The sequence below is a fragment of the Hylobates moloch genome, unplaced genomic scaffold (assembly GCF_009828535.3).
Source record: "Hylobates moloch isolate HMO894 unplaced genomic scaffold, HMol_V3 SCAFFOLD_5, whole genome shotgun sequence".
NCBI classification, from domain to species: domain Eukaryota; kingdom Metazoa; phylum Chordata; class Mammalia; order Primates; family Hylobatidae; genus Hylobates; species Hylobates moloch.
Genome location: NW_026652280.1, coordinates 94,320,335 through 94,334,429, shown reverse-complemented (window position 1 = coordinate 94,334,429; position 14,095 = coordinate 94,320,335). Strand labels below are relative to the sequence as shown.

The following is a 14,095-nucleotide window of genomic DNA, read 5'->3' as shown; positions in this document are numbered from 1 at the left end:
TCCACAGTCTTGTGACCTTGATGGGAAGTCAAGGCCATTGATGACAATCAAGACAAAAATCAAATCACAATTCATAATTGTAAATAGTCCTTTAATACAATGTTAGTGGTTCTTCAGTAGAAAGCATCTAGAGACATGCTTTCCTGAAAAATGGATATCAATATATACTTGGGGAAAAATGTAAGACAAGGCATAATCTTAGAAGTGACCTGGATGGAAGTCTTGCCTGAGTCATTACACCTCCAGGGCTTCCACTTCTTTATTTGCAAAGTGAGGGGACTGGAATACATACATGGTGGCTAAGGGCTCTGTAAATTCTGACAGTCTTTAAATTCTGAAAATCTTTAAATTCTAAAAGTAAACTTCCACAAAATTAAAAAGATTCAAACACACAAAAAAATCTTGCTGCTGATAAGAGAAATTCCATAGACTTCACTTGTCAATAACAAAATATTCAATGAGTAAAGTAAAACCCAGAGGAACATCATCTTTTTGTCCTGTTCACCATGGCAACCTAGTAAACTGGCCCAACTCCATCAATCTGAGGGTCTAAAGACTGGAACAAACAAACACCACATGGTAAAATGGATGCTCAAGTACATTAATTAGTGCCGGTTCAAGCTCGCTCCATCATGGCTGTTTGCATCACAGAAAACTCTGCAGTAATTAAAAATAGCTAAAAAAAACATTGTTCACACTGGTAAATAAGGTTATCAGTTGAGTACCTAACAATCCATATTTAATGAGTTTCCTTTTCACAATGGTTTTAGAAGGCCTGATCCCAAACCTTTTTTCTTTTTCTTTTTTAACAAATGAAGAAACAGAGGTTCAGAGAAAGGAAGTGACTCGTTCAAGGTACACTGTTAATTACAGGTAGAGCCAGAACCATGACTCAGTTCTTTATTCCTAGCATGGAAGGCTTCTCATCTCATAAGAGTAGCTTTCATGGTCTCCATGGAGGAGAGCGAGCACAGCCTAATGTTAGATGGATCCACAGAGCACAGTGGTTAAACCCCAGGGATGTGCAGATGATGAATTGACAAGGGGAGCCCAGTGAGGGCCTGAATTCCTACTCCACCTCCCAGCCCCTGGATAATGAGGGCATCAGAGGCCAAGGTAGGCTTCCCAACTGCATCAGTAGGGAGACACGGTGGCCACACAAAGAAAGCTATGAAATTAAGTATCCAAGGACATCTTCTGAAACAAAGCCAAGGAAGCTTTTCCACCTTGATCATCACCAATAGTTAACTACCAAGACACTTGAGCATCTTCTATAAAATTCTGATTTAAAAAGAAAAAAAAAAAACACAATGAGGCAAATATTTGGTGGGTGCCCAGTATGTATAGGCAATGTGTTTAATATTCTCACTTTTATTGTTTTATTTGACCCCCTCCCAAATTTTGTCAGGTTAAGTCTTTTCATTCCTATTTTCCAGATGAGGAAACAGGCAAGGAAAGGTGTCACACAGATGGTAAGTACAGAATCTTGATTCAAACTAAGATCTGCTGATCCAAAGCCACTCACTCCACTATGCTGCTGGAGTCTTCTTCTGGCCTTTGGGCCATCCAGCTGCCTGAGCTGGGCCAAGCCACTAACTTCCCCCAAAGGGGGACAAACATTGTTCCATCTTCTGGAACCAGCCTCTAAAAGAGCACATTGTTATTTATCTAGATTCTACCCAGATGCACTGAGTTCATAATTCATTTTATGAGAGAAAAGACACAGGCAATAAACAACTTAGCTTGGAAGTTTAAATTGGCCACACAGTTTTCTCCAGTGAAATAAAATGTTTTTCAGTTAAAAAAATTTCCCCCAGGTCACAACTTCCATAGTTAGATCCTGGAAGCCCACTTCAAGCACACAGCATATTATTAACAAATAACCTTCGGAGAAGAGAGATGCTCTCGGCGCCAGTGGGGGAAGAAAGGACTATACTTACACTTATGTCGAGACTGCAAAGGCTAACAGCATCTTCATCTTGGGTGCTCTGTTTCCGTTTTCGCTGCAGAACAAATGAAAAAACAAAGTTCAAAGGTAAGTAGGGGTTATGGCTTTGATTAAGGCAAGAAAAAAGCAATCAAATAGCACATGCAATCCTTATCATTTCTACCATGTTACCCAAAACCTTTAACCAAGCTATGTAAATGAACACTTCTTTTTTTTTTGAGACAGAGTCTCACTCTGTCGCCCAGGCTGGGGTGCGGTGGTGTGATCTTGGCTCACTGCAACCTCTGCCTCCTGGGTTCAAGCGATTTTCCTGCCTCAGCCTCCTGAGTAGCTGGGATTATAGGCACATGCCACCACGCCTGGCTAATTTTTGTATTTTTAATAGAGACAGGGTTTCACCATGTTGGTCAGGCTGGTCTCAAACTCCTGACATCGTGATCCGCCCTCCTCAGCTTCCCAAAGTGCTGGGATTACAGGCATGAGCCACCGCGCCCAGCCTATAAATGAACACTTCTAAGAAAGCCTAAGAAGTTATGAGAAACTATTAAGCTCTAGGATAATTGGTTTGTGTTACTATTCTTATGCTTGCTGTTATAGTTTGTTTCTCTTTGAGTTTCATTTTTTTCTAAATGTCTCCATATATCAAGGCTTAGAAATTTAGATACAAAGTTCAGATTCTGACTAACTTGCAAGAGGAGATTAGATTGGAAAGAAAGTCTAATTCACTTGAAGATATTCCATTTTTAGAGCTGCTTTGGACTTAAGTAATTTAAACTTGTTCTAAACCTTATCCAGGGTCCTAATGTAATCACAGAACCCTAATGTTGGAAAGAAACTTCGACATCTTCTCCAACTTTCCTGCTAAAGCCATATGATTTTTAAAAAGTTATTACTTGGACTGAAGATAACTGTATTTGAAATAAATTTATAAATTTATGACCAGGGCAGTCTGCCAAGTTAGATGTGAAAAAGTATGTTTTTCCTTTTTTCTTTTTTTTTTTTTTTTTTTGAGACAGGGTCTCCCTCTGTTGCCTAGGCTGGAGTGCAGTGGTGTGAACACAGCTCACTGCAGCCTTGACCTCTTAGGCTCAAGCAATTCTCTTGCCTCAGTCTCCCAAGTATCTGGGACCACAGGAGCACACCACCACACTGGGCTACCGGGCTAATTTTAGTTTTTGTAGAGAGGGGGTCTTGCCATGTTGCCCAGGCTGGTCTCAAACTTCTGGGCTCAAGTGATCCTCCTGCCTTGGCCTCCCAAAATTCTGGGATTACAGGAGTGAACCATTGAGCCTGGCCTTTTTCTTTTCATAAGAAGAAAATAAATGTAATCTATAAGCCACAATAAAGCTCATTAAAGATACATTCACCTCTCTTCTGCACCCCCAGCTCAACCAATCAGTCAAGTGTTTCTTCAGTCTCTAACCTGTGACTTGCTAGGTCTTCTGATATTACTTGGAAGAAAGCTACCAGAAGACCAGAATCACCAGCATGGGGTTACACGCGAGCCTGAAGACATCTGTAGTCTTCAGTCCCAAAAGAAGTCAGCCTCCTCCTCTAGTGGAACTCTGAGCTTGAACAAAGGCAGAGACTGGAAAGCAAACAGAACTAATTGTTCTATTATTTTTTCACTTCAATTTAACAAAGGTTTGTTGAGCATCTACTATGTGCTGGGCCCTGTGTTCGCTCCCAGAAATGCAAAGGTCAGCAATTCTCATGGTTAAGGACCTCACACTCACGTAGGAGAGACAGGCCTATTATGATGAATTACAATGCAATAAGAGCCAAACATCCTAGAGAAAGTCACTTTGCTTCTCTGAGCCACCTTTTCTCAACTCTAAGGTGTGAGCAGAGGTGGTGGTGATGGCATTAGCTTCTATTCTCAAAGGAAGAGGAGTAAATATAGTAATGCATTTTAGAGCTTAGTAGAGTGCCTAGTACACAGTAGGTGCTCAAAAAATGGGTTGGAGGGCTCTGGGAGGACAGTGAGGGAGGTCTTCCCAGAGAAGGAGGCATTTGAATAGGCCTAAAAGACGAATAAGAGTTTGTCAGACAAAGACGGGGAAGAGATTGGGGCCTCTTTTTGCTAAGCAGCTACCTAGATATTTAAAATCCCAAAGGTCAATATGGTCCTATCCAGAGCAGTGGCATTCTAAATCTATACATTTTTCCACTGAAACAGTGGTGCAGCATGCAGCAGAATCACCTGAGGTATGATTCAGAGATGCTGATGCCAGGAGCCATCCCCAGGAATGCTTAATCAGCCATTTGGGAGGACGCCCAGGAATCTGCATTAACAAGCTCACCCAGTGACTTTTAGGAAGTCAAATACTCCACTCAGGGTCCTTGAGGGAAGCCTCGAGAAGATGCTGATCACAACTCTGGGCACAGCTGCCATTTCTGAGGATGCTTCATGTTTGTACAGGGGCCTGATCCTTATTGATTCACCATCCAGGTACAATTAAAAACAGCACTTCAAAGCCAGTGAAACCAATTCACCAGCTTATATTTATATGGTGACTTTTTGAGCCAGATATGGTATGGGATAATTTCCATCCTACTGGTTAATAAACTGAGGTCAGGAGAGAGAAGCAATTTGCTCAAAGTTACATGCTTACAACATAACACTCTGAATCCAGGATTCTAATTCCCAGGGCAAATCCTTTTACATGCACTGTTCAAAGGTTGGTGGCAAATAGGTTACATTTCACTTGCTATCCAGAATGTCTGGTAGTGTCTGCTTGGAGCACTGTATTGAGAAGGACTGCACAGCACAGCAAGCCAGAGAATGCTGTGATCACAATCAGCAACACGTGCTGGGCAATGAATTGGGGCACGGCAGCATGGGCGTCCTGCTGCCTAGAGTAACCCCATGCCCTTCTTGAGTTCTGCTTCTCCTGCCTTGGGAGGCTACAGTATTACACCTGAGATCTTGGGAGGTATCAGGAGGAGGTTGAGACTCTGGGATGTTATCTGTAGAGGAGAAATAATGCCTTCCACGTTAGGGTGCTGTGAGGATCACAGATGTTGGGCGACAAGACCTGGCACATAGTAGGTGCACAGTAAGTGGCAGCTCCTGTTATGAATTTCCCAGACCATAGGCTACACTGATACATGCTGCAACTTGGTATTACCAGATTATTGAGTTTTATGGTGCTACAGTTCCATTCCTTGAGCTCAATAATTTTGTCAACCTGACATGTTGACAGTAGCCTAGATGCACATTGATGCAGGAAAGTGAATAATAAGAGAAGCTCCTCTCCTCACAGGCATGCAGCCCTCTCCAGACCAATTCAACACACTACCCAGCTTTGGAGCCAAGCCTCATGAGTTCCCCCAACCCAGTTCCTGCCAGATACTGCCACCTGCTCCAAGTGTCAAATCCAGAAGACAAATGGCCTCCAATGGTCTTTTTAACTCAGCCATAGACAGTCAATCTGGGATAGAATGATCTCCTTAAGGAACCCACACGTTTTATAAAATAAAAACTGCATGAATTATGAAAATGAATTTTCTTTTCAATTTTCTTACATAGGGAGGTGACTAACCACTGCCAGCAACAAAAAAGTAGCCTGAAGTTTAAACTCTGGGCTCAGAACAAAAATTTCACAAACCATCACTTAGTCACTTGTTTATTTCTCTGTGTTCACTGAGCACTTTTGACATGCAAAACCCCATTCTGGGTCCTTGGATGTAGCAGCGAATAAGCCAGGCATGTTCCCTGCCCACTAGTTTGGAGTAAAATAAAACAAAGTAATTACAGATTGTGATCTCTGTTATGAATGAGTCAGATAAGGTGCTAAGACAGAGGCTAGCAGGGCAGACCCATTTTAGAAAGATAATTTTATTTAATTGTTTTCTGTGTTTTGGTTGACCTTTTCATGAGACATAAGCCCATGAAGGCAGGACTTGGTCAGTCATGCTCACAGTCCCAGAGCCTGGGACAATCCCTGGTACATAGCCAGCTTCCCTTAAAATAGCATTTCTGGATTTTGTTGATGCTGTTGGTCCTCCTCCCTTTGCTTGCCCTCTTCACTAATTGCCCAACTCCAGAGGGCCACAGGAAGAGAGAACAGAAAGGACCTGGTGAAGAAGGGCGTACAGATGGAAACACCACATACAGACATTTCACGTTCTACCCAGGAACTGGGATTTCTAGAATATTGGGATGTTGACCTCATGCCAGTGATCTACAGGGTAGCTCATGGAAGAAATCACCAGTTGGAAATAAGCCACGAAGACATAAACAAATGAGCATCTCAGAAAGCAGAGAGTGCAACAGGTTATGGCACTCACTTTGAACTTCACTGTAGCTATTAATAATAATAATTCAGACTGATAATAATGGAAGCTTCAGCCTATTGAACGCTCACTACATGTCAGGCACAGAGCTAAATCCTTATATGCATGACCTCATTCGATCCTCATAACTACCCCATGAGGTAGGTGGATAATGGTTATCATCTCCATTCTACAGAGTAGGAGATGGAGGCTCAAAAAGGGGCAGGAATTTGCCCAGGGTTTCATGATTAGCAAGTGGCAGAGCCTGGATTCAAATCCAGGTCTGTCCTACTTCAAACTATGTGCTTCCCCACCATGCTGTCCCGTCCCAGAGTCTGGGATGGCACATCAGACCTGCACAGAAGGTGTTGAGCATGAGGAATATGGCAAGAAAATAACCCTTATTCTACTAGAGAGACTGGTCTTCAAGACCACAGCACACACTGTCTAGACCAAATCAATTTTGTGGTCCTTTCTCGTTTTAAGAATAACTCCATCATGGAGTTATTTCAAGTATTAAATAAAATATTTCGAACAGATCCAGACATAGGGCAAGAGATTTGAAAAATGTAATTATTATTGCTACTGCGGTTATTACCGTAATTACTACTGCTGTCACTGCTGGCATAATTATTTTGTTGTTATTTGATGTTGAGAGTCAGGCAGGGAGGGTATTAGAGATGGGAGGATCCTGAAGAATGATGGGCAGGAGACCTGGTACGCTGCCTGACTCCCTCCAACTACCCAGGTCCCAGAGGACTATCCACAAACACTCTCAGGATACCTTCAGTCACATTTGCACTGTGTCGTTCCCACTTCTTTCACAGAGACAAGGGCTACTGCAAGCCTGACTTAATTTTAAATGGCCAAGATTGAATTGATTAGTGTCAGAACAACCCTGTTATTTAATCACTGGGCTTTTCTATTTAATAACCAGGTGACCAGAGCAGCAAAAACATACTGATTGAGAGAGTGCAGCTCCTGACTTGGCAGCAAATAGTCCCTGATTAGTCATTTGTAATTATTAAATTCAAACCAGATCTCGAACCGTTTTGATTTATCTCTTTGCTGGCAAACAGCTTTGGTGGTTTCAGAGGCTTTGATGCCTTGCCTTTCATCTGCTCTTTCTTTGGGGAAAGATTAGCAAAAGGATTTTGTGTTCTTGTACTTGCCCTTAGCTGGAACTTGACTCGCTAAATTCACGTTTTAGCAGGGAGAGGATCCACATTTTGTTTTTCTCCAGTCTGAAGCTCCAGAAGTCAATGAGAGAATTGAGAGAGGGAGCACCAACTCCATTTTTAAAAATTAAAAAAAAAAATAGAGATGAGATCTCCCTATGTTTTGCAGGCTGGTCTCAAACTTCTGAGCTCAAGCAATCCTCTCGCCTCTGCCTCCCAAAGTGCTGGGATTACAGGTGTGAGCCACCGTGCCTGGCCCCTACTCCATTTTTAGTACATTGCTTTTTTCTTTTTTTTCCTTGTCCTTATTTTTAAAACATCCTCCTTTTTCTAGCATCCAGGAACCCCGGTCCTTTTTTCTAGGCTCTCTTCAATGTGCTCACAGGGTGGAGAAATGGGAAATCATGATGTTTTCGGAGCTATGGGGAACTAAATTTTAACAAATACAATATGCAATTATGTGCTCAGATATCACTAACTATAGGTTGAAGATGTTAGGTAGACTCTAAAGTCAGTGTTTGTGAGTTTACATCTTAGTTAAGCCATTTATTTGTTGTGGAACCTTAAGCGCATCACTTTACCTCTCTGCACCTTAGTTTCCTCACCTATAAAATGGGGACACGAATAGTACCTCCTCCTAAGGTTGCTGTGAAAGTTAAATAGATCAGTGTGGGTAAAGAGCTTAGCACAATGCCTGGCCCTCAGCAACTACTTAAATATTAACTATTAATGGTAATAGTAGCAACAGCAGCAGTAACAGCAAGTAAGTACAGGCACCGGGGGGAAAATCATGGAGAAAATACTTAAAATGTCTAAAAGTCTACACTCATTAATTTGATGTTGGCAAACTAGGAAAAGCCCCTATTATGAGCTTAGCCATGGAACACCTGGCCCTTAACTTGTTTGGAGGTACAGATGAGACAGTCTTAGCCAAGGAAAGATCCTCTTCTCCCACGGGAGGGAAGACATGTCCAACCAAACAAGTGGGATGAGGGAGGAGACCCAGCCAGCCTGACAGTGCCACCACCAACCCTGGTGGCTAACAAGCAGCAGGAATCACTCTGTCATTCAACAAACATTTACAAACTGCTTTTCCCTCCAAAACACTCAGGCCAGGGGAGCAGGAGAAAAGACAGAAAACTCATCTATCCAGGACAGAGGGCTGCCAAATATATTTTCCAGAAAAATTGTCCCAGAAAAAAAAAATACGGGCATCGATCTAAGGTGGGAGAAGCAGTCCATATTCACAAGGATTTTTAACAGTGGATGTGACACAAAGCACAAAATTGCATTAACCAGAGCACTTTTACTAGGCCTTCTAAATTACTGTCATTATTATTTTCTACTGGTTCTCAGGTACACTGAATTGGATTAACTGCAATCCTTGGTTCATAATATGCTATGGTGCTTCCTTGGCCCTCCTTTATATGTTTATTCACTTATTTTTTAAACACTATAACAAAATCCTACTCATTAAAATTCTTCACTGATGGAATGATTTGAAGCCATTATCAACAAAAAATATTATCTACATATATGCAGTTTAGGGAGTGCCCAAATCATTGTTTAATTTCTAGAAAATTACTCCATGTAAACAATCAGCTTAGATTGTCCAACTGCATAATTCAAATTCAAAGTGCTCATCATCCACAATAATACTGGGAACCTGAATTTTCAAAGAGAGTTGTCAGTTTTTCGTTCACTTGGCTTGTGTTCCCGCTTTCTCCTACCTAGAAATGCTCCTGGTTCTGGTAATGTCTTATCAGCCACAACACCCCATGGGTTCATGAGCAGTTCCCCAAATGCCAACGGGCAGGCCTTTAACCCTAGGGAGAGCAGGGTGCAAAGCTCCCTTTCAATCATTGGTGTCTGGAACATCTACTCCTTGGGGCAATTTGCCACACAAAGCAGAGATGAAAAATGGTAGAGAAATGGGCTGCTCTTGTCAAGCTGTCCTCTAAAGGACATTCCTTTAAATAAACAAAAGGTTCCCTTGTACAACCATTTGGTGTTGTCTACCATATAAGAACTCACAACTTCAGTTGCCAAAATTTCATTTCTTTATTGTATATTCTGGCTGCTTAAGGTAGTCCCTTCCCTTTGCTGGGATTTTTTATTTTACTTTATTTTTTAGAGATAGGGTCTCACTCTGCCACCCAGGCTGAAGTGCAATGACATGATCACAGCTGACTGCAGCCTCGAACTCCTGAGCTCAAGGGATCCTCCCACCTTAGCCTCCCAAGTAGCTAGGATTACAGACATGTGCCACTATGTCCAGCTAATTATTTTACTGTTTTGTAGAGATGGGATCTGTCTTTGTTGCCTAGGCTGGTCTTGAACTCCTGGGCTCAAGTGATCCTCCTGCCTTGGCCTGCCAAAGTGCTGGGATTACAGGCATGAGCCACCATGCCCAGCCTCTTCGCTGGGATTTATAACAACTGTCTATTAAGAATCCACTGCCAGCAGGGCACAGTGGCTCATGCCTGTAATCTCAGCACTTTGGGAGTCTGAGACAGGCGGATCACCTGAGGTCAGGAGTTCAAGACCAGCCTGGCCAACATGGTGAAACCCCGTCTGTACTAAAAAATACAAAAATTAGCCAGGCATGGTGGTGTGCCCCTGTAGCCTCAGCTACTCCGGAGGCTGAGGCAGGAGAATCACTTGAACCTGGGAGGCAGGGGTTGCAGTGAGCCGAGATCACACCACTGCACTCCAGCCTGGGTGACAGAGCAAGAGCAAGACTCTGTCTCAAAAAAAAAAAAAAAAAAAAAAGAATCCGCTGCCTTGCTGGGTGCTTTACATGTATCATAACCAATCCTTACAGCTGTACAAAGAAGTTATTACATATAAGGAAACTGAGACGTAAAGAGTTTAAATGACTTGACTAAGGCTGCTCTAGGAGTATCAGAACCAGTCACTCGTGTAGCAGATACAGCCGGCTGACAACCCCTGGGCAATCACCATTTCCCTGCACACCGTGTGGAAAGCACACAAATCAGCTTTCCACAGGCCAGAAATGCCGGAGAATTAATGCCACTGGGATCAGCTTTCAATCTGTGAGGGACTGGGGCTGGCAGATAAATAACCCAGCTTCTGACAGTTTGGTGGGACAACTGTGAGGTATGAGCTCAGTCTTGTACATTGGAATCACCTGGGTCCACTCAACTGTGTTCTTCCTGAGAACAGACACTGCATCTCTTTTGTTTACCAATGTATCTACAGCATTTACACAGTGTCTGACACATGGTAGATGCTTAATAAAATATTGTTGAATGAATGAAACTAAATAGTGAAATTAATTTATCTGAGTATCCTACTGTTCCTGTGTTTCTATTGTCAAAATTCAGAAATATTGTGGGCCCCAGAATAAAAAATGATATTTTATGTATGGTATTTCTTGGCATTTTAGTTCTCCTGAAAAGAAAGTTTAGGCCAGGTGTTGTGGCTCAAGCCTGTAATCTCAGCAATCTCAGCACTTTGGGAGGCCAAGCAGGGAGGACTGCTTGAACCCAGGAGTTTGAGACCAGCCTGGGTGACGTGGCAAGACCCTATCTCTTTCTCTCTTTATTTAATTATAAAAAATTAAAAAAAAGAAATTCTATGGATTTGCCATTTTATGGGCAAATGGGTTCATTTGTTCACATATAGCAGTTGTTGAACATTCTCTGTGTGCTGGGTTAGGCCTTAGAAATGTCCAGGAAAGGGCCGGGCGCGGTGGCTCACGCCTGTAATCCCAGCACTTTGGGAGGCCGAGGCGGGCGGATCACGAGGTCAGGAGATCGAGACCACGGTGAAACCCCGTCTCTACTAAAAATACAAAAAATTAGCCGGGCGCGGTGGCGGGCGCCTGTAGTCCCAGCTACTCCAGAGGCTGAGGCAGGAGAATGGCGTGAACCCGGGAGGCGGAGCTTGCAGCGAGCCGAGATCGCGCCACTGCACTCCAGCCTGGGCGACAGAGCAAGACTCCGTCTCAAAAAAAAAAAAAAAAAAAAGAAATATCCAGGAAAGTCCTAAAAAAGAATTCCACTCTTGGTAAAACACTGATTTCCTGGGAAATGGATTAAATGCTGGATAAACATGCTTTGATTCTGCAAAAGCCAGGTCTCCGTTTCAGACTTCAGGATAAAAGTGATTAGGATGAACTTTGAAGCAAAGACTCCGGATTAGAAAATTTAGCCCAAAGTACTTTCCCCCCATCCCTGCAGCCCATTTGTGGCTCACCACAACTTTTGCTTTTTACTCAGAACTTGACAGAACATGACAGTGTCACCAAAGAAGGCGTGCCCTGAATACCTGCATGTCCCTGGTGTTTAGGGGCCCTCTACCTCCCTCCCTCCCTCCCTGTAATCTGGGGTTGTGGTGAACCCCTCCTTCACTTTCAAAGACAGCTGCAGGAAGAAAATGTCCCTCTAATCGCAGCTGACTTCTTTCCAGGCACTGCATTAGAAATGGGAACTGGCTTTCACGTTATTGTTCTGACAGATTCTCTACGGACTATCGCCAAGAGCATTATTCCCGAGTTAGTCATGACTACTCTGAAAGACTGGTGGCCTCCCCTGTGCTGAATGAGCTCTAGCTGGGCAGAGAGAGGGGCCTTTGTCATGGAAATGGTCCATGGCTGCTCCCGAGGCTCCAGTTGCCTCCAGTGCGGACATACAGAAAGAGGCTGTGTTGGCATATTCAGGTCCATTGTTCTTTTTTTTTTTTTGAGATGGAGTCTTGTTCTGTCACCCAGGTTGGAGTGCAGTGGCGCTATCTTGGCTCACTGCAAGCTCCGCCTCCTGGGTTCATGCCATTCTCCTGGCTCAGCCTCCCAAGTAGGTGGGACTACAGGAGCCCACCATCACGCCCGGCTAATTTTTTGTATTTTTAGTAGAGATGGGGTTTCACTGTGTTAGCCAGGATGGTCTCGATCTCCTGACCTTGTGATCCACCCGCCTTGGCCTCCCAAAGTGCTGGGATTACAGGCATGAGCCACCACGCCCAGCCATTCAGGTCCATTGTTCTGAGGAAAAGAGTATTCATTATTATCCAGTTACTTTCCTTACAGTTGTTTCTTTCCTCCTGAGAGACAGGGGCATCTTTAAGGATAAACGCCCAGCCTCTTGGGACAGTTTCCAGTTTTGTTTGGAAGACAGCTATTTTTGATTAAATAATTCTGAAATTATCTTCTTGGGCCTCAGGAATTGTGCCTCAGCATGAGGGCCTGCAGGCACAGGGGGCTGGCAGATCCTGCAGAGCTGGCAGGAGCACGAATGGCCTGATACCCCCTGGAATTGTGTGGTGAGAAGATATTAGATTTCCTGAAGAGGAACAAAGGAACGCAGGCCTTTTTCTTGGGGAGGGCAGAGTGTGCAGTTTATTTGAGAATTTATTTTATTTTTGGAAGTTTATTTTAATATCGTTTCAAACTTATAGAAAGGTTTGCAAGTCCAGAATAAGACACTCCTGAAAATCCTTTACTCAGTGTCATGGCTGCCTACAGCTGACCTCATTTGCTCCCTCTCTCTCTCTTCCTATACGTATGAATATAAAATATTTTTCTTCCTAATTATTTGAGAATTAGTTGCAGACATTATGTCCCTTTAGACCCTAAATACTTCAGTGTGTATGTCCTAAGAAAAAGGGCATCCTCTTACACAGGATAATTATTATCAAAAGCAGGAAACTTAACATTGACAAAATATATCAACTCATTCACCACTTTTTTTTAAAAGGTGCCAACCATCCCAATAAGATATTTCATAGGTATTGGTTTTCCTGGTCCAGAATCCAACTGAAGGCCCTGCATTGATTGCATTTACTGTCACGTGTTCTTGAGTCTCCTTGAATCCGGAACAGTTCCCCAGGCTTTCTTTGTGTTTCTTGATTTTAATGATTTTGAAGAGGACAGGCCAGTTATGTTGTATAATTTCCCTACCTGAGGGTTTACTAGATGTTTTTTCATGATTAGATTCAGGTTGCACATTCTAAAAATGTCTAGAGTAATAAGAGAATTTTTTTTCATGTGGTGTATTTTTCACAGGAATATGACAGAAGTGACAACGTAGAGTCTTTCTTAGCACATCACCTCAGAAGACATGTGGCATTGGTTTGACCCAATATTGGTGACATTGGCTTAGACTGCTTAGTTGAGGTGGCATCTTCTAAATTTCTCTACTGGAAAGTTACTATTTTTCTGTTTTTAAGTAGCCAGCAAATTGAAAATATGGAAGTGTCTCCTTCCTCATGAAATGCTAACACACTAGCTTTAGTGTCCACTGATGGTTTTTCAACTCTATCATCCCTTCGATGTTTATAAGTTATTCTTCTACTGGAGGGAAGAGCTTTCCGTTCTCCACCATTTATTAATCATTTACATCCATGTAGGCTCATGGATTCCAATTTTATTTAGTGGGTTATGATCCGTTACTATCATTTTTCATTTTGATGCTCAGATTGTCCCAGACTTGGCTAGGGAGAGCCCTACAACCTGGTGCCTGTGTCCAGCTTGTTCACATGCCCATCATTCTTAGGGCATTTCATTACTTTTTGATACAAAAAGATGTTCCAAGATCTTCCTATATTCTCCCTGCCCCAGTCCTGGAATCAGCCTTTTCTCCAAGGAACTCTGGTTCCCTTTAGTGGAGGAGTATTTAGAAGCCAAGATCTGGGCACTAGTTATGTTTTTGCTACGGGGGTGCCACTGCTT

General features: G+C 42.9%; 1 protein-coding gene across 5 annotated transcripts in view; it reads right to left on the bottom strand.

Annotated features, from left to right (window-relative positions):
• ARHGEF3 (Rho guanine nucleotide exchange factor 3) overlaps window positions 1–14,095 on the bottom strand; it is a 349,457-nt gene that overhangs the window by 156,143 nt on the left and 179,219 nt on the right. For all 5 annotated transcript variants that reach the window (XM_058439116.1, XM_058439113.1, XM_058439114.1 and 2 more), the window contains one exon: window positions 1,941–2,003. In XM_058439116.1, coding sequence (XP_058295099.1) covers window positions 1,941–2,003 — 63 coding nt within the window. The remainder of the gene's footprint in view (window positions 1–1,940; window positions 2,004–14,095) is intronic.